Genomic DNA, 21187 nt, shown 5'->3' with positions numbered 1-21187 from the left:
ATTCATCACAACAGTTTTTGCACTGAGTTGGACTCTCACCTGAATCTCTCGCTGGGCTCCTGGTTGTTGTTGATCTACCTCAGCCTGCGGCAAAAAGCCCAACCCGGTCAGATACTGCTGCAGGTTTTTGCTCAGCTCGGCCTGCGCGGGCTTCGGTTTTCTGTTTTTAGAGCTGCTGTACGTCATCAGGCGGCTGGGAGGTGCGCTCGGCTGGCGAAGGGGAATAGTTCTTAGTTTGGAGAGTTCTCTGGAGACAACCTGCTGAGTGATGTCGTCCTGCCATGTCAAACCTGGAAGCAAACAGGTCAGAAGGAAGTTAGTACGGAACAACTCACAGTTTGAGACCAACTTTTAAACACAATAAATTTGGGAATTGAAATAGCTTTTATGCCTTTTATTAGGTCCGAGCAGCGAAGCTCTATTGTATCTGCTCTGTTTATATTTCTTCCGCCAAGTAAATTGGCTTTTTGGAGGCCTTAACATACCTGAAAACTCAGGAATTTTTGCACACATGTCAGGCGTGGTGTAAAACTTTGTATTTTAAAGGTCCCAGAAAAAGTCGCAATAAAACTAGCTCCACAGCGCCCCCTAGAATGTGAAAAATACCCCCCTCCATAAAGCTTAGTTTATCGTACAGTTATGAAATTTTGGACATTTGTAGTACTCAACAGTCCGCACAGAAAAGCCTCTTGCAACCATGGTCAACATCAAGCAGAAAGTCGTCCATTTTGGTTTGAAGTGGTGATTTTGACCCCGTTTTGGCTGTTTCTAGGGTCCGCTTCTGATTGATTTGCTCGATCATTTTTCGCACCATCATCTCGAAAGTTGTGGTAAATTGCTCAGAAGGGATGGGCGATCAAATTGAAAAAATAAAACTGACTTTTCATATATGCTGAGGGGGCGTGGCCAGGCCTCGAAGTTCGACTACTCGCCAAAAAAATATAAATGGCTATAACTTCATACTCGAATAGAGTAGTTACAAAAATTTCTGTGGTCATTCAACATATAGTCACAAACTAAACTGAATGGTTGGATGATGACATCACACAAGCCCCACCCCCTCAGGACCAAAAAAGTCAAGTTTTACTGTGATAGGTCCGAAATCGCCCCATTTCACTTAATCACCACAAATTTGTAGCTGTTAACTCAAGACAATTGGGGGTTGCTTGGCGTCACTTTATGGGAGTTTTCAAAAGAGGGCGGGGCTGTGGCGGCGCAGCAAAGTCAGGCGTACCGCCGTGGTCATACGTTTGACTCCCATTTTGTCATTTCTAAAGATATCACCACAAAACATCTGGTGAGTGATCCTAGTCCGGCCCCCCAAAAAATCTGATGTGAAAATCCTGTGGGTGTGGCCTATTTTCTTAAATAGCACCCCCTAGGTCCATTAAAACTGTCAGCCCCAAGCCACGCTTTGACTGAGGATTACAAAATTTGGTATACTAATGTAGTGTTTCAGGACCTATAAAAAAGACTCTTGGAGCCAAGCGCAAAGTCGCACAGGAGGTTGGCCATTTTGGTCCAAGTACTCGATTTAGTGGTTTTCGCACACGCTGTTTGGAGAATGATACTCTGTCGCCCTTTTCACTGATCGCCTTCAAACTTCTGCTATATACTCTCAAGACATGGGGGGGGGGGGGGGTACACTGTCTGCTTTTTCAAAAGTTGAAAGGTGTGGGCGTGGCTAAGCCTCAAACTTTGACCTGTCTCCACGCCACTCTTTTTTTCACAGTTCCCTATAGGACTCCTTTCACCCAATCACCAGCAATCTCTGGAAAATAGTAGTAGACAAGTTGAGGTCACTTGGTCACCAGTACTGGCAGGTTTCAAAAAAAGGCAGGGATTTGGGAGCATGGTGAAATTCGCCATCACGCCATGGAAATACGTTTGCCCCTCATTTCCTCAGTTATCGTGATATCGCCACAAAATTTCTGGTGAGTGATACTAGTCTGACCCCCAATAGAAATGAATGGTATAGGTTGGTGGGAGTGGCCTATTTTCTAAAATAACGCCCCCTAGGACCATTAAAACTCTCAGCCCCAAGCCATGCTTTGACTGAGGATTACAAAAATTGGTACACTAATGTAGTGTCTCAGGACCTACAAAAATGTCTCTCGGAACTAAGCTTAACGTTGCACAGGAAGACGGCCATTTTGGTCCAAGTACTCGATTTAGTGGTTTACTCACACGTCATTTGGAGAGTGATGCCCCGTCGCCCTTTTCAACGATCGCCTTCAAACTTCTGCTATATACTCTTAAGACATAGAGGGGGAAATTTAACCGTCGGGTTTTTCAGAAGTTGAAAGGTGTGGGCGTGGCTAAGCCTCAAACATTGACCTTTCGCTACTAAATTCATTGACGTAATGACTCCCATGCACATGATCAGATCTATATCAAACTTTGTCTATGTGATCACTGACCACATGTCAAGACCTAAGCCCCGCCCCCTGACAACAGGAAGTCAATTGTTTTATGGTGAAATGCCCATATTTGTCCCCTCCAATTTAGTCAACATGACACTAAGGTCATGCACTGTCTTCATGATGCTGTAATGACCATTCAGTTCTGATAGCTTTCAAGAAAGGGAGGGGCTTTGATGCCATGGTGAATTCTGGCATCACGCCGTGACCTTACGTTTCACTGTAACTTCCACAAACAGCCTCCGAGTGCAGAGAGTGAACATGGCAATCAACAGTCATGCCCTTTAGCCAATAAGGCCCAAACGGTTGGTGAACATTGTATAATGTCACCACAGTGCCCCCGACATAACTTTACAACTGTAATAACTCCCACAGGCGAGGTCCCAACTGCTCCAAACTTGCTTTATTTCATCACACAAAGGCACCCAACACAATCCTGAGGTCATTGGTGGATATCACTTTAGCTCCGCCCCCTGAGAGACATTAGGCCCTTAATAACACATGCATGATGCACTTCACACCAAACTATGCGCAAATGATTGTTGTGAACCTACTAACTGCTCCATGGGATGTTTTCCTAAATTTGGGACAGTGCCCCTATATACAAAAAAACCTTTGCAACATTAACAAAAAAGCTCCAAACTATATCAAACATGGTGGGAGTCATCACGCAACTGCAATCAACACAAGTATCCCCAAGTGGTGAGATGTGTAATTTAATGGTGGTCTCAGAGGAGATGCTGAGTCAGGGTGAGGTGAGAACGAGGACACCGTTCGTGGTTTCTGGTGTCGGGGTGGTCGATGTTCATGTTCTGTGGACGTGACTGGGTGCACCGGGCTGCTCGCCAGGCCGGAGTGGCACAGAGCTGCGAGGGCCGAACGACGCTGCTTGCAGCTTTTAATTTTTTTTCAGCATTTTTGAATGGCATTTTGGGGGTCTTATCATATCCAAAAACTCACCAAATTCTGTCCCAATATAGAAAGTGCATGAAATTTACGTATTTCAATGGCAATGTGAAGGTTGCTAAAAAAGTAGCTCGACAGCGCCCCCTTGAAAATTAAAAATACCCCTCGGCTTTGACCTTTTTTTATAGTAGAGTGATGAAATTCGGTACACTTGTAGAACTTAACAATACGCACAGAAAAGTGTCTTGCACCCATGGTCAACATCAAACACTAAGTTGGCCATTTTGGACTGAAGTAGCAATTTTGACCTCGTTTTGGTCGTTTGTAGGGTCTGTATTTGGTTGAACAGTTTAGTCATTTTTCGCAAAATAGTCTCAAAAATAGTGTGCGATCGATCAGAAGGGATGGACAATTTAAATGAGAAAATAAAGTGACTTTTCGTAAAAAACTGAAGGGGCGGGGCCAGGCCTCGATGTTTTAGCACTCGCCAAAAAGATTCTAATGGCTTTAATTTAATAAATGAAAGAATTATAGTTAGAAATATTTTTTGTGGACATTCCTCATCGGCAACCAAAGAAAAATGAATGGTTCATTGATAATGTTACACAAGCCCCGCCCCCTCAGGACTAAAAAGGTCAAGTTTTACTGTGAAATTTCCCAAAATACGCCATTTCGTATAAACACCACAAACTTGTAGCAAGTAACTGAAGACAAGTTGGGGTTGCTGGGCCTCACTTTACAGGAGCTTTCAAAAGACAGCACAGCTGTGATGGTGTGGCGAAGTCAGGCGTAACGCCATGGCCATACGATTGCCTCTCATTTAGTCAATTCTACAGCTATCGCCCCGAAATTTCTGATGAGTGATCCTAGTATGATCCACAATAAATTTTAAATCAAAAGTCGGTAGACATGCCAATTTTTTGAAATAGCGCCCGCTAGCACCCTTTAAAGTGCCAGTTCCAAACCATGCTTTGACTGCGGATTGTGAAATTTTGTACACTTATGTAGTGTCTCAGAACCTACAAAAAACTCTCATGAAGCCATGCTCAATATCCCACAGGAAGTCGGCCATTTTGGGCCAAGTACGCCATTTTGTGTTTTTTGTACACTTGAAAGGTACGCCAGTCCCCAAGCACCCTTTACCCCATCACCTTTAAACTTTTGCTAAATACTCTTAAGACAAAGGGGGGAAAACTGAACCTACGGATTTTCCAAAAGTCTAACGGTGTGGGCGTGGCTAGGCCTCAAACTTTGACTTGTCACCACACCATGCTTTACTGTCAAAGCTCCCAAATTGACTCCTTCAACCTAATCAACAAGAATCTCTAGCATAATGCAGTAGACATGCTGGGGTTACTTGGTGTCCAGTATTGGCAGGTTTCAAAAAAGGGCGAAGTTTTGGAGGCATGGCGAATTTTGACATCACACCATGGAATTACGTTTGCCTCTCATTTCCTCAATTCTGATGTTATCGGTACAACAATTCAGGTGATTGATACAAATCCAAACCTCAATAAATATTACCCTGAAAATCTGGTGGGCGTGGCTTAGTTTTTTCACTAGCGCCCCCTAGGTCAAATAAAAATGTCAGCCCCAACTCATGCTTTGACTGAGGATTGTGAAATTTTGTACACTGATGTAATGTCTTGGGACTTACAAAAAATTCTCTTGGAGCCATATTCAATATCCCACAGGAAGTCTGCCATTTTGGTCCAAGTATGCCATTTTGTGATTTTTGCACACTTCAAAGGTAAGTCAACTCCACAGCACCCTTTACCCCCATCGCCTTCATACTACTGCTAAAAACTCTTAAGACAAAGCAGGAAAAACTGAACCTACGGATTTTCCAAAAGTCTAACGGTGTGGGCGTGGCTAAGCCTCAAACATTGACCTGTCACTACACCATGCTTATACTTTCAGAGCTCCCTATTGGACTCCTTTCATCTATTCAACAGCAATCTCTGCCAAATAGCAATACAAAAGTTGGGGTCACTTGGTGTCTAGTACTGGCAGGTTTTAAAAAAGGGCAGGGCCCTGGGAGCATGGCGAAATTCGCCAACACGCCATGGAAATATGTTTGCTTCTTATTTCCTCAGTTCTCATGATATCACCAAAAGATTTCTGGTGAGTGATTCTAGTCTGACCCCCAATACAAATCGATGTCATAAGCTGGTGGGCGTGGCCTTTTTACTGAAATAGCACCCCCTACGACCATTAAGACTCTCAGCCCCAAGTCATGCTTTGACTGAGGATTGTGACATTTTGCACATTTATGTAGTTTGTCTGGGCCTACAAAGATGTCTCGTGGAGCCATGCTCCATATCCCACAGGGAGTCGACCATTTTATTCCAATTACGTTAAGAGTCTCTTTCGAAGCTGGAATATTTTGCTAATTGAAAACATTTTTAGTGGGGACTGTTGGCAGGCTAGGAAGAAAGGTTGAGTCAGACTGAGGCGACAGCTAACAGTGATCACGGTTAAATGCACGTTGGGCAGTCTGGCGCGCATGGGCGCTCGTGCACCACCGGTTGCAGGGCGATGGGTTGGGATGGCGTCGGGGATGGAGTGGAGGGGGTGCGGACGGAGGGAGAGCAGCTTCGCTGCGAGGGCCGAACGATGCTGCTTGCAGCTTTAATTAATTATTACATTTGTCAGGTAAGAAACAAAACAGGTGACAACATGGAGAAAAATATATAAAAATCACAAATCATGTTCCAAGTGAGATAGGGTTTAGATTAGGGATATCAGATATCATCTGCCCATATTAGCATTAAAATGTATCATCACAAATTAGCAGTATTGGTTTTCACTCTTTACATGACACAATCTTTACATACCATGCACATATTACACATCAAACTCTTCAACAACTTCAACTCTCACTCAAAATTTCAAAATAAGACATTTACATGGTATAGTCTTAGAGATATTTTTGTTTATTTGGTACAAATTGTCCTAACATGTTAACTGGCCTTATGGCTGAGAGCACATCCCGGCTAGTAAAAGCTAACCATTAGCATTAACAACTCCACAACATCACAGAAGTCCATTACACTTGTGTTTTTTTGTGGAAGCAACAAGTCAACATTGCAGAACAATGGAGGCAGTGGAAGAGTTGCGTTGCTGTTAGCCAATCAGATGCAAGCTGTCCGAATGTTATGAATAATAATGAGGAGACCTCCAAATCCAGTCGCTTCCTGCTTCCCTCTCCTCCAGTTAACTTTTACTTCCTGAAACAGGAGCACCAGAGTTTGTTTTCAACAGAGAACAACTCACAAGGCATTCATTTATACTTGAGACCACAGTAAATAGCAGGTCAGCACATATGTTAGTTATCCTATAATAATAAAAATGTTCTTTAATGAGGGGGCTCCTCACATATATTGGTATCGTATTACAAATTAAGAGTTTGAATATGTCAGTGCAGTAGTCCCTCGCTATAACGCAGTTCACCCTTTGCATCCTCGCTGTTCTGCAGATTTTTATTCGTCAGTAAATAAAAGGTGACAACAAAAATTGACATTAACGAAAATCCAATTAGAAAATGGAAAAGATAGGTTAACGGAAAAACCAATCAGCAACTGGGAAAGGTGGGACTAGTTGAGAAAAAAACAATCAGAGTCCAGAGCTGGCCTCTATTTGAACAAGCTATGGTAAACATATATGCCAGTAAAAGTTGAAAACGTTGTGTCTAAAACGAGAAAATGTCCACGGCTGGGAGGAAAACCATCAAATGGGACCATCTGAAAAGTTTGCTTGGCAAGTTCACATCCATGGTATCTCCTGGTTTTAAAAGTTACAGTGGCAGGAGAGGGGTGGAAAGCTGGACCCGAACTGAACCAAACTCTACGGTAAATGAGGGACCACTGTATATCTTTAAAAAAGCTGATGCTGAACATCCCTAATTTCTTTTTGATGTCAAAAATGTCAGTGTCGAAACAATTAGTAAAATATACTCATTATATCTTGAAAAAAATGTAGTATGCAGTTATGAGTTGAAGAACGTTTGGCATGTTTTCCTTTCCATCTGGTCCATTCCTTAGGGGGGTTATCCAGAACAGACTTCAGATTTAACATGAAATGTACTTCTAGAGTTAACTTAGGGTGCTTTTACACTAGCACAGTTTGGTCTGGACCAGAGTTTGCTTCCTTGGAGGGTCTAAGTTGGTCTTCCTGACAATGTGGGTCTTGGTCCATCCAGAAAAACAGAATAGAGGATGTGAGCCAGCATGTCGTAGCTATTATTGTGTGTGTTTAAAGTAAAGAAGCTGGCTGAGGATGGGTTTATGTCCGTCTGATAATTAAAAGCAAACAATGGGGTTACATTTTTTTGCTATCCCTCCACGAGAACGAGTCTGATTCCCACAAACCATCCTGGTGTAAAGCATCCGTAGTCAGAGTAAATTGAAGTGGCTATGGATCAGTGAGTAGAGAGCAGTAGCTTACAATCAAGGAGGTTGGTTGATCGATCCCACAACATGTCAAAGTGTCACTGGGTGAGACCCATAGACTGTAAATACGGTGAGACCCCATGTAGCTCCCTGGTCAATGAATTGGAGGTGTGAGTAGATAAATGTGATCTTTTAGTCACTAGCCCAAGTATTCCTAGTTTTCCTGTCTTAGTTCTTACTGAACAAGTGTTTTTTCATCTTGCATGTAACTCTGGTGACCCATTGTTCCCAACCAGCCTTTTGAGTTTTGTTCAGATAAAAGGCTGTTTCTCTACCTCATCGGCACCCCCAGAAAGATTTCATAGGGGTGGCCATGGGACCAGTGAAATTGATCCTCGTGGTAACTCTGGGAAAGGTTAGCCAGTAGTGATGCAATAAATGCTCCTTTATTCGTTTTCATAAATGTATGGTTTGTGTGAACATTAATATGACTTATTAAAGAACACTGGCCTTCCCTGGGTGTGGACAGCGGGGTGCCCAGTGATTTTTTAGGGGTAGCCACCCCTGGCCACCCTTTGATTGCGCTACTGCTCCACCTCCATTGTTCATAAGACTGATTTTAGGTCTTCATCTCAAACCCGTTATGACATACCCCAGTGTGATAGGACTGTATAGAAACACGGGAACATAAACATGCACACACACACACACACACACATAACACAGCCATCCGACCAGCCCAGGGAAATTGTCACACCGTGGCCTGATGCCATGCCAACATCTCTGCTAACTGCCAGCACATAGTTGGGATGCAGAGCTCCTGGGCAGGGGCAAAGCACAGTGGTGCCAAGACCAGATGGAGTTACCCAATCAAAAAAGAAACCCAAAACATGGCTCCTTTCCCCACAAGTCGAGAGGCAGAGGATTCCATCGGCAAAGAGCACAGCCATACCATAGATGATACACTTTCCTACAGAGGCAAGATGCTCACTGGTGACACATCAACTGTGGTTTTTAATGAGAAATATCTAATTATCATTTGATCCTTAATCGTTAACAGCTCATCAAAAAAGTAAAATAAAATCACTGTTGATGATATGGATTTGTTTATTAATCAAAACAGCTAATGTAAAAATGAGACATTACCACAGCAGAACGTCTTCATTAGACTGGTTTCTTCCCTATGCTAGATATCACTGGGATATTCATGAGCACCAGATGAAGATCTGAGGAATGCAGAGGAGCTCCTGATGCCTCCAGTCAATTTTTTGGCAGCGCTGAATGAAGCACAAAGCAGCGTATGTTGTCACTCTTCTGGAACGGTGCTCAGCCATCAATCCACACAACAATGACAGTTAACTACCCATGGCTTACCCGATGGGGGCCGCTCTGGCTATACGTTACCACAGTGATGATCCTTTACACCATCCAGGATATGCTCCATATGCTACCTGCAGTTACACGGTAAATGTGTTATTGCATCACAAATGGGATGAGACTGGCTTCATTGGCTGTGTGACACCCCATCTCTTAGTGGAGGCACTCATTTCTATACATGTATGTTTTATGGGTCTACAACGGGCACACTTCAGGGCTCGGGTTGGTTAACACAAAATACATGAAAAAATGAGTCGCTATGTGAAGCAAAAAGTCAGCAAGGACAGCGATGTGGTTTTGATGGTGGGATTCCTTTTGGTGGAGCCCTTAGCTGATTATCCCAGCACCCAAGAGTTAAGTCCAGTAGAAGAGGGGGCTTCTTCATCGAGTGCTGCCACTTTCTGCCTGTTAACGGCAGCATCCCATCAGGCAAACGCCTCGGTTAATTAACGCCTTGCCATTAGCACCACAGCTTTCAAACAAGCAGGATATTTTAGTTGGCCTCCTGTCTGTTTTCTGTGACAGAGAGCGAGAGGCAAAGGGTAGGGGACGGGGTGTGTGTGTGTGTGTGGGGGGGGGGGGGTCTCCTACATATTCAAAGCCTATTAGATGATATCCTGACTACACGTCTTCTTGTTTCATCTGGTGTTTCTGAAATGCAGATTTTCCCCTTTCCTTTACTTCTGTCCACCAACTGATTTTAAAGGCATTAGCTGGAAAGACTGTGAATAATTTAGCAGCAAGTTCTGCCTAATTAGTCAAACTGAAATGTGTCACTTGGAGTTTGACACATAAACGTAATGAACGGTGCATTAGCAAGGCAAGCGCCAAAATCTGTCTTTAAGTGCTGCTTGTAAGAAATGACTCATTTGAGAGTTTCCTGTTAATTCAGATAAATTTTAGTCTCAATTTAAAAAATGGTGATATTCTAAATAAACATGTTTAATGTAACAATATGCAAACCATTTGATTTTGTGTTCATTGAAAATATGGCAAATACATCGGATCAGAACCCTTAGGCCCCAGAGCTATTGTTTTGACGTTCCTGTTTTGATGAAATGAGCAAAACTTTCCCTAAAGCAAGTTTCTCACCGGACTGTGAACAAAATTGTCTCAAAATTTTCTCCAGGGATCTCAGTGTCCTTGCATGATTTACAGGACCTCGCTTTGATGTTGCTGAAACTCCAAAAATACTCAAAGTGCAAGGCACACCATCCATCCATCCATCCATCCATCCATCTATCCATCCATTTTCATCCGCTTATCCGAAGTCAGGTCGCGGGGGCAGTAGCATAAGCCGAGAGGCCCAGACTTCCCTCTCCCCAGCCACTTGGGCCAGTTCTTCTGGGGGAATCCCAAGGCGTTCCCTGGCCAGGTGAGAGACATAGTCCCTCCAACGTGTCCTGGGTCTACATTTAGGCCTCCTCCCGGTTGGACGTGCCCGGAAAACCTCAAGCGTCCAAGCACACTTTATCTCAAAATTGTTGCAAAGTAGTTGCAGCTTTCTGGAAATCTCAGTTTTCTTTCTGTGAGTTAAGATACTGTATTGATGAAATATGGAAAAACCTTGGACCAACCTTGCAAAAAAAATAAAATAAAAGACAATAATTATAATTATTCTCCCAATTTAAAACACCTGTCAAGTCTCCCATTTTGGCAGGAAACTCTCGTGTTCGACACTTCTTCCTGTATTAGTATTTTCCCTGAAAATTCCCCTTTATAACCTGGTACCAATCCAATTTTGGTTGCACAAAAATGTTGAAGATGTTCTCAAAGTTTTGTGTTTTCTATAAGTTTCCAACAGTCACAACTGGGTGAGAGAGACGCTGGCTTAAGTTGGGACTGATTAAAGACAAAAGAAAAGATACTCCGATGTTCAAGCAGGATACATTTGTGAATGAATTACAAATAAATCAGTTAAAACTTAATTGTGTTGAGGAAAAATGCACAAACACCTATTTTATCATGATTTAGCTTCTCCGAAAGTCCCAGTTATGTGAGAAAAATACATAAATGCACTCCTTAATTCAATAAATATGTGTTCTTCAGATTAAAGGAATCCCTTGAGTCTTTTTCTGTAAAAATAAATAAATAAATAAATAAATAAAGCTCTGGCACTCCTGTTTCAGGAAGTAGAATTTTGTCAGAGAAGTGGGGAATAAAACAACAAGATTTGAAGTCTTACTCGTTGATAATTATGAACATCTCATCTCTGATTGGCTAACAACAATGTGACTCTTCCACTGCTTTCATTCGCTCTTCTTTCTTGAGTAAAAAGTGCAACACTGATGTGCAATCACCACAAATAACACAAGCCTGAATGTGTTTGGCTATGTTGTGGAGCTGCTAATGATAATGGTTAGCTTTTGGCCAAGCTCTACTAGCTGCTCTCTCCTGGCCGTTAAATCAACACAGCCTTTGCAGTCGCAAGCCAAGGTGGGCGAGTCCATGAACCTGTCAAATATGTTCCTGTGATCTTTTTCTGACCGTAGCGTTTCCCCGTCTATTGTCGTTTGGCGGCTATGGGGTAGAAGAAATTATTTCATGTGTGTAAACTCATAGTTAACCATTGCATTAAAAAAAACAAGTATTATATGTTTCTAAATGAACCTCATCTTTAAAAAATACTTTTATTGGCAGCATAAAGTTTGTTTTATATCCTCTAATTCAAATCTGCAGGACTTCAGTTTTTTTGACATCTAAAGGGACAAAAATAAAATTCTCACATCATGTTTGGGAACAAATCACAGTTTCAGAACAGCCAGTTCTGTTGCCTGCTTTTCCCAGAAAGCATTTTTTTTGATAGAAGGTAAACCAGGACCACAAAAAAAACCATGTCAAAGTAACTCTGGCAGAACATTAGGGTCAATGAATCCCTCTGATTGACAACTCCTGTCAATGACGCCAACGCATCTGTCATGACGCATCATCTTCTCTATCTTTACTATAAGATTACATCTCCTGCTTGGAGCAGAGTCCAGAGAACAATCGACTGTAGGTCACGTAGTTCAACATGGTCCATCAACTAAACCACAATTACTTTGTGAAAAGATTTTTACTGGACTGCAGCTGACTGCTGAGCCCTGTCCACTCCTCCTTGGTTACTGTTGCTATGGCTCTGGCTCTTTGGTTCACCACATTTGGTGTTACCTACAGCAGAATTAACATGAACCAGCATCTTTGATGTAACACAACATCTCAATTAGACTCACAAGACTGATGCTGTACTGGCACTTAAAACTTACTTCATTAAGAGTTTCAGATCGACACATTAGCATTTTTCACCACGACCAGTAACACCAGACAGCATTTTAAACAGACTGTAAATTAAATGTAATGCCTTACAAGTTGATTGGCAAATAAACTAATTAGCCCTTATTGTCATAACTGATCTGAGACCAGTTTATGTGTCTATTTTGTGCACTGACCTCTGAGTCTGGATCAGCGATGCTTTAAGAAAACTAGTATGTATCACTGAACGTTCGTCTACAACAGATTACATTTTGTAGCCAACAAGATTCAAGATGACCACTACAGCTAATCATGATTAGCAAACACAAAAATGGACACAACTGAGTTAATTTACAGGTAGTGAGCTAAAATGTTATGTTACAGCTTAATTGTTCATAAAACTGAATATCTAAGGCTGCATTCACTGTTATTTCGTCATTATTTCTTAACATGTGAGTATCGTCACAGCCAGCAAACATAGGTGGGCCCCATATGGAATATATATGGGCCCACAAAAATGTTAATGGGCCCATTTATGAGTAAAACCACCTGGGTCCCTCTGAAAATCCATGTAGGGTCCATTAAAATCTATGTGTGTAAACTCCTGATAGGCCACCACGGAAACCGCGGACAATTTGGGACCCCCACTGTTTGCCCATATGCACCTTATTCCTAGCCTCCACGATCCTTTGTGTGAATATGTGACCTTTTAGAGGCGTAGACTATGTGGGCGCTCCAGCTGTCATAGTTCAACCGGGACACTGTTACAAACCTTCTACCTACTGAGGGGTGGAAGGATGATATGAAAATCTGGTCACAGCTAACACACGGCAGCATGTTAGTTATTTTCTTGCATCTGGCTGCGAGGCATTGACTACTTCCTGCATCTCATCGGATGTTGCTTGTATAATGATTTAGTGTCTCCATTTCACTAGGCTGGCCCAAAAGGACTACTTTGCGGGCCATTTCAAGAACCAACTGAGTACCTGCGTTGGGGTATTTACTCCAAAATGGCCCATTAGAGATGCTGGGCAGCACTTGTGGTTACCTCATGCTGGTTGGTTGTAACTCAGTAGGAAATGATATCGGCAGATTTCACTAAACAACCGGCATTTGAAAAAATGTAAGCGTTGCCTGTGAAGTAGAATGAAAGGGTAAAAAGCTGCTTAGACGATGTCTAAAAGCTCCCAAAGCAGAAAAATGCAGCGGGAATACCCCTACAATGTGGTGGTTTAAAGTGTGCCGCAAAAAATGGTGATTCTACTCGCCGTTGAATGCCGCTTCTTACGTCGCACAGTGATAGAAAAAACATTTAATGTTATTCATTTCAATTGACGCCTTTTGGCGCCAATCAGTGACATCATTTAGTGCTGAAACACAGCTTTTGACGTGAAAAGTGGCAAGTGATATGCATCTTCTCAAGGAATTTGTCCACTCGTTCCCACAAACATACCCTGATCCTAATTTAAGCTGTGTGACAGCCACGCAGAGGCTATCACATGTGCGGCTGCACTGTGGCTACACATGGTGAAAACTAAAACGGCTTTGCCTCGCTGCAAAATATAAAAGTGTCATTTGCAGTTGGGTGATTGTGCCCTGCATTCAAAGGTATTGTGATGAAAATTTAATACCAGACAATGTACTCTGCCAATGGGGACATATCCACACAACCGGGGGCCCTTTTGTACAAGGGTCAATTTCTATTGATCTGACTGACATTGGTGTTGTGCAGTGAGCAGAGATTGTGTGATTTCTACCTGCTTTCATGCAAGATAAAGAGGGTTGTAAATCGATTCCATTGATGTTCGTCCTGTTTTTTTCTCTCGCTTTCCTCTCCTTCATCTCTTCAATTTAGTTTACAGTACAATGGTCTGTAGAATCCCGTCTGAGCTCAGAAAGGGGGCCCACACACCTCAAAAATGGCACTTCAATAGCTGTTGAGCTGATAAGAATAACATGTCAGCGAGCATTGACGGCGCATTGTCGACTCATCCGCAGATAACGCTCTCCGTCTGTGGAACTGATTCAACAGGACAGTAACCGGGTGGAAGTGTTTCAAAGTGATGATGTCATGTCTGTAACCGGCTGTCTTTAAAGCACAAGGTCAGAGAAGAAGAGATTTTAACACACCTGAAAGATTTATTTTGTTTATTTATTACCATTTATTGTGATAAATATGATGCAGGCTGCTATTGCCAGATATTCATCAACGCTTTTCTCTCATTTTTATTGTTCAATTTGCCCACATGCCTAATAATGTCCAACACTGGTTTTGCTTTTAATAGAGGCTCAGAGTGGTCTGGGAAGCCAATTGGGATGCTTGTGGTCATGATCAGTGCAGAAGGTGCATACTGCTCCCTGGTGGAGAAAAATGGTAGAAGCACTTATAGGGAAAGAATGAAATCACCTTTGAGATTTTTTCACACAAATTCCTTATTTTTAATTTGCTTTTTCCAAAAAATATATATTTAGAACATAAAATATGGAATTCTAAAAGTAAAAAATGAAACTTCAGATGGAAACATGTTTTTAAATTGGATTATTTAGGGCCTTACATGAGGAAGATTTTACCCCCCCCCCCCCCCCCAATGTAAAATTATTCTTTTTTTGCATGATTAGTAAATATTTTACCATTATAATAATATAACCCTTAAAAAGGTACAAGCCTTATTCTCATTCTGATCAAATTATGTCTTCAGCAAACAAACTGAAACATTTCCCAATTAAAGTTTAATTAGACAAAAATTGTTTTCTGTCGCCTTATAAATTAAAACAATAATATCCACAATATTAAAGTTGTTTTACTTCATCTGCCTGAAAGCGACAGTAGTTTTAAATGACTGTTTAAAACATAATAAAAGTACCTGAACATCTAATTCATGTGATTTAAGTAAATAATAACACGCTTAAAACATGAGTTAATCTCAAGAATACGAGTTGAGTATAATTTAGCAAATAATAAAAATAATTCATCTTCCAGCTTTTCTTTTAATTAAGCCATTCAAGTTACCTTTGTCAATAAAGAATCCTATTATAAATGCATTATATCTGTCTGGAGCAGTAACCTGTTATAACAAGCACATTATCGGCCATCGACCGAGCAGGACAGACTGTCTGATGTGATTACAGAGCACACCTCAACGTTACTCATCCACAAAATTACCTCTAAATGTCCAACCAGCACATGAGCCAATGAGATTGGCTGCTAAAGTTAGGAGACGATGGCCAAACAATGGTCTGACATGAGTCAAATGGCCTGTTCTAACTGTACGGCGGTGCGCCGTGCCAGCCGGAAAGACAGCTTGACTTATTTGGCTCACTTCCCATGAAGGCCTTTGCTGCGAGTCCTGCACAAGACGTGGACAAAGACAGACAGGCGGTTTGTACCTCGGTGAGCCAGTTTCTGTAGGAGGACCCTGAGGCGTTGCAGCACGGAGGAAGAGATATCGTACGTGCTCAGGTCTGCTCCGGCCAACTCCTGGCACCGTCCAAACAGTCCATCTATAGAGAGGAGGGAGTCAGTGAAAACAGGTGAAAATCACACACTTTATGTGACTCCCATGATGCTAAATGACGTCTTCTGGCTCAGATGAGAATCTGTAATGATTTAAGACACCTGCAGTGTTGCAGATGCCTCCGTTTGTTTGGCGGGGCTGATCTAATAGCTGACATTTTTCCTCTGACAGCTCCAAGATAAGCAAACATCCATAGCAGACAGGACTTTATCAGAGACCTTGGTAATCTCACTATCAGCAGGTCTCCTGCCTGGGTTGCCAGGCAACCCATGCCATAGACTCACTATAATTCAATGGCTAGTCTAGACCTCTGAAAGAGGCTGAGGCTCCAGAGGAAGGAGCGAGGGGGTCAGAAAGCAGTGAGTAAATGTAAGGCCTGGAATGTAAATAAACCAAGCTGCCACCTTCTTCTCAGCCTGGAAGATAAATCTCTGCATCTAAACCCAGTAACTGGAAGTTGGACTGTAAGATGGCCTCGGGGGAGGAAACCCTGCAGCTGTGGTGAGCTTCGTGAGCACGAGTGTGTGAGGGAGCGTGTGTAAGGTATGCCGCTGTGATTAGATGGGAATTAATGATGTGAATCAACACTTGGTCACACACCACAGCTTCCTATTAATTAGCCTCAAGACATCCGGCAATGACAGCTGACACCAATAAGACTGTTGCTTGCATTTACACAAACACGGAAAATGAGTTTATTACACGCAGCAATTTTCTAACCTTGTTTTTACAACCGATATCAGAAACAAGGTTTTAGATCAGGGGTGTCCCAGCCTTTCAAGATGAGGGTCAAAATAAAGTTAAAGCTATAGTTTTGCCCTTTTTCGGGAATTATGATTTGTTTTTTAATTTTAGAAATCCGTAAAATTGGTGACCTTACCCTGTACTGTGATATAACGTAGGCGTAATAGGAACCAGTCACAAGACGCAGGTAAACGAGGCCTCGTTTGTCATCAGTCATGTGGTTTTTCTGCTAAATGAAATAAGCGGGGCTTCATGGACACGTCCCGATCCAACAAGTCTCGAAGCCTCGCTTCAGTGGCCGAATCACTGTCTCCAGCTGTAATCACAAAACTAACGAGAGGGTCTTAAGGTGCAGTACATTTTTTTGGCCTCTAGATGGTGCCCTTTGAGAAAGAAATCTCTAATAGCTCTCTTATTTTTGTGTTTTTCATGTGTTTATATTAGAACTTTTGTGTGGGTGTTTCTCAATGCCAAGGAACCTCGTCTTGATGTCTTGGCCCTGCCCCGGTTGCCTAGGAGATACGTCACTAGGAGCCGCCAAGACGTGTTCCAATGTTCATGTTCTACCGAGGCTTGTGTTCTCCATTTGTTAGCCGTTTTGCTAGCTGAGCAAGGACACACGGGAGGTGTCTTGTAGCCTAGCCTTGGTCAAAAATTACCCACAACACACCGCAGTATTTTCAAAAAGACAGCGGATTAGAAGCCGGCAGCTACTTTGGGGACAATTTTCAAGTTTAAAAGTAAGTCAGCTCATTTAAAATGTTTTTTTAAATTCAAAGAAGTTATGTATTGTTGGTTAGTTGCTTAGTAGTTGCAGCTTTGGTGGCTAGCGGGTAGTAACTCACTTACATATTTAATTTAATAAACATATACACAATTTAAAAAGTAAAAGCTCGTTATATATTTACATCGAAATGAATACATATAAAATATAACGTTATCGCCCGTGTCACGTGACGTTACGTGATCGCCGTGGAAGTCGCGGTCACGTGATGTAAGTCTATTCCATTTAACCGTTTTCTTTGACCAAGGAAGGACAGTGTCCTCGTAAGTAAGGCGCCTGGCCTTGACATTGAGAAATACCCTGTGTATTCCTTATTTTAGCTTTTAAAAATGTTTTATACTGTACATTACTGTGTTTTCCTTTTTATCTGATGCACCAGTCAAGGAGTAGCTGCTACACTGTTGTCACTGGAAAACAATGACAATAAAGACGATTCTGATTCTGATTTATTTTTTGTGTACTCCTAAAAAAGGTCCAAATAAGGCATATTAGAAAAATTCTCAATGTAAAAATAGTCAAAAGTGTTAATTTACATCACTACCCTACTGGACGAAAATTAATCATTCTAGAAATGCTAATGGGGGTCTGAGGGCCGTAAATGGCCCTCCTGCCACACTTTGACGTGCCTTTTATTATATGATGGTGACTAAGATGCTAAAATATAAAGAAAGTGCTAATTAAAAAAATGCATGTTTATAGAAACCAATAACATCATGGAAGCATTTAATAAATAGCAATTCATTTTCACTTTCTGGTCAGGACTGCCATTGGTAAGACATACACAGAATTAGAATGGTGTTGCTTCATAACCCTGCTACAAACAGCATAAAGGTGACAAATGAAAGATAAAAATATGCATAAAGACTAAATATCTAGTGGTGTTGGTGCAAACGACTATAAAGAAGTATAAGTAAAAAGAAAAATATGCAATTAAAATATGCATTTATAGCACTGTGCATTAAGGAATTCAAACAAAAATATTATTCTGTAAAATTAGGAGTGGGTGTTAACAAAAAAAAAACAGCAAAAGGCTGAGTTTAAATGAGTTTGAGCAGAGATCAGGCTTAGACTGTCACGTCTAAAACAATCCAAAAAGAAACGACCCTTAAAGGTGGAGTGTACAGTCGGTAAAGACGGCTCTCCCTTGCCCTGACTCCAACATACCTCCATCTAAAAGGCTAGGTTATCCAGAGTTATCTCTGTAGTTATGCTGCTATAGGCTTAGACTGCTGGAGGATACACTGACCACTTTTCACACTCAACTGCTTTCTTCTACAGTCTGCTCTTTAACTGTACTATTTTCTGATATTTCAGCTGTTAACTTTTATTTTCTCTGTAAGTGTTTTTCTCCCCAGAAGAAGCTACAATGATGTTCTGCTGAGCTGTGGTGGCCTCATGGAGGGGGCCATCGACTAGCACACTGCTGCTAACCACTAAAACATCCTCCCTCTCCTGATAATGGCTTTTTGCTTTCCTTGACGTTGGATGTGGTTTATCCATTTAATTATAGATTCACTAGGATAAATACAATAAAGTTTATCTTTCACCAAATAGAATATTTACTAAGACATCACAATATAACAATAGACACATTACTTGTGTGTGTGTGTGTGTGTGTGTGTGTGTGTGTGTGTGTGTGTGTGTGTGTGTGTGTGTGTGTGTGTGTGTGTGTGTGTGTGTGTGTGTGTGTGTGTGTGTGTGTGTGTGTGTGTGTGTGCTCTGTCTTCTCGATCCCCAGTGAGTCGTGGAGGATGGCTGCTTATACTGAGCCAGGATCCTCTGGAGGTTTCTTCCTGTTAAAAGGGAGTTTTCCTCTCCACTGTCGCTTTATGCTTGCTTAGTATGAGGATTGCTGTATAGTCACTGACACTTGTCAGTGACTTGATGCAATTTGCTGGGTTCCTTATATAGGAAAAATTATTTCTGATTGGCTTAATGAACTGACCTGAATTGGAATGTTTATTATGTGAAATGCCTTGAGACGACTCTTGTCGTGATTTGGCTCTATATAAATAAACTTGAATTGAATTGAATTGAATTAAAAACAAGGAATGCATGTAAAGAACATGGCCTGTTTTAAACATCTTTATATATTTCTATATGTTGAAGAATGATGTTGTTCTAATCATTTTTTGTCAAGTGCAATGTTGTGATTGGCAACAAGAAATTCTGCTATCAAACACATACGGACAAAAACATTATAGCTCAACTTTTCCGTTTTGGGTGATGATAATTATTATTCTGCCATAAAAACGATGCAGTTTTTTTATGTTTTTGTCCTTACTTCCTGTGACGTGCTCGACAACAGAACAAAAGACTTAGAGTCTTAAGAGTGATGAATAAACACAGACAGGAGAGAACGAAGCTCAGCAGCTATTTTCAGATGGTAAACAAAAAAACATGCATCCATTACAGCACGTGCTGGGGTTGTAGATTTCCTTCCAAACGCTTTTCCAATCCAATCCCTGCTGATGTTAAGATTTCACACTCAAAAAATAAATAAATAAATAAATAAAAACGACCAAACTGTTTCGAAAGACAACAAAAAGCTGGCTGGTTACATAACAAGTGATAAGAAACTGCTATATTTTTGATGCTCCAAATCCTTCAGCGGTTTCCATGGCAATGGTTTCATCCATTTCTGTTGTCGGGGACATTCCCGTTAGCAACCAGACAGGAAGGAATTTAGAGCTTTAAATATAGAAATAGGAGGTATTTTACAGGAAGGATTGTGTTACAGTTGAGTTACCGCGTGGATTCTCACGATGCTGATGGGATCAAAACAAGGCTCGTTTTAGCTGACAGCTTGGGGAAAAACACCACACACACACACACACACACACGCACGCACGCACGCACGCACGCACACTGCACTCACTATTTTTGACAGTGAAAAATGACATTTTAATTTCAGGCCTGGAGGAGAGCAGCATGTGTTACATACCTGGGGGCTTGTGAAAAGCTCAAAATACCACAAATAAACTATTTGTTTTCTGTTTAAAAGTGTAAACGGCAAAAAGAAAGTTTGTCTTTATTCTAGCAATGGATTTTAATTTTTAACCTTTTCTTATGCAAACAAAATCAAATAATCCTCCTTGAATGCACAATCCTGTAAGCCAGAGATGTTCTGGAGAAGCTGCATGTGGATTTTCAGCGTGTTGACAAGAATAAAGAAGATTTTCAGCTAGAAAAGGTGAGAAGCGTTAAATCCAGGCTGTCTCTCTTTCTTTTGTGACATAAAATGCAACACCAAGCCCGCCCGCTAAAGCTATTTAAACTGTGAAAGCTAATGCTTTGGGATAACAGCACTAAAGCTGACAGTCAGCAAAGCGTTTCTTAAAGACCGCACGTCGGAGCAGAGGCAGTCGGACTCGGGAGACAAATGAAGACATATTGGAACAGGTGTCTTCGCTGTGCAATTCACGTCAGGAAAATGAACGGGCTTGGATCGACGGGCCAGATGTAGTCTGCCGGTAAATTATTTCTAAAAATTGCAGGAACAAAAGCTGAAGCGATCACCTTCTGATTAATGAGGTGTTTACCAGTTACTCTGGCTTTTATTGTGACAGTTGTGGCTTTGAAGTGATAATTATATTAATGCAGGAGTGTAAATAGACAGCCTAATAAAGATTAAGTAGAGCATCATCAGAGGAAGCCTGTTGAACGTGTCTGTGGAGTAAAACCAAGCCTAATTATTACATTTTAACGTGGCTCCTTTCCAGGAAACCAGCTATGATGAATTGGAAATTTGTCTCTTTGGCCCTCCTTTAATCTGCATTTTGTTGCGTTTACGCTTCTCCGCTATGCTGATCGATAGCC

At 41.6% G+C, this 21187-nt stretch overlaps 1 protein-coding gene across 1 annotated transcript in view; it reads right to left on the bottom strand.

The window, feature by feature from the left end:
* The window catches only part of ptprn2 (protein tyrosine phosphatase receptor type N2), a 183420-nt gene that overhangs the window by 131768 nt on the left and 30465 nt on the right, over positions 1–21187 (bottom strand). The window contains exons 3-4 of the mRNA XM_015954635.3: positions 15713–15826; positions 40–290 (exon numbers count right to left, since the gene is read on the bottom strand). Of these exons, the coding sequence (XP_015810121.3) occupies positions 40–290; positions 15713–15826 (365 nt within the window). The remainder of the gene's footprint in view (positions 1–39; positions 291–15712; positions 15827–21187) is intronic.

This window comes from Nothobranchius furzeri, chromosome 7, assembly GCF_043380555.1.
Source record: "Nothobranchius furzeri strain GRZ-AD chromosome 7, NfurGRZ-RIMD1, whole genome shotgun sequence".
Classification (NCBI taxonomy): Eukaryota; Metazoa; Chordata; class Actinopteri; order Cyprinodontiformes; family Nothobranchiidae; genus Nothobranchius; species Nothobranchius furzeri.
Note: the sequence above shows the minus strand (reverse complement) of the source record. Positions and strands in the feature narration are given on the sequence as shown.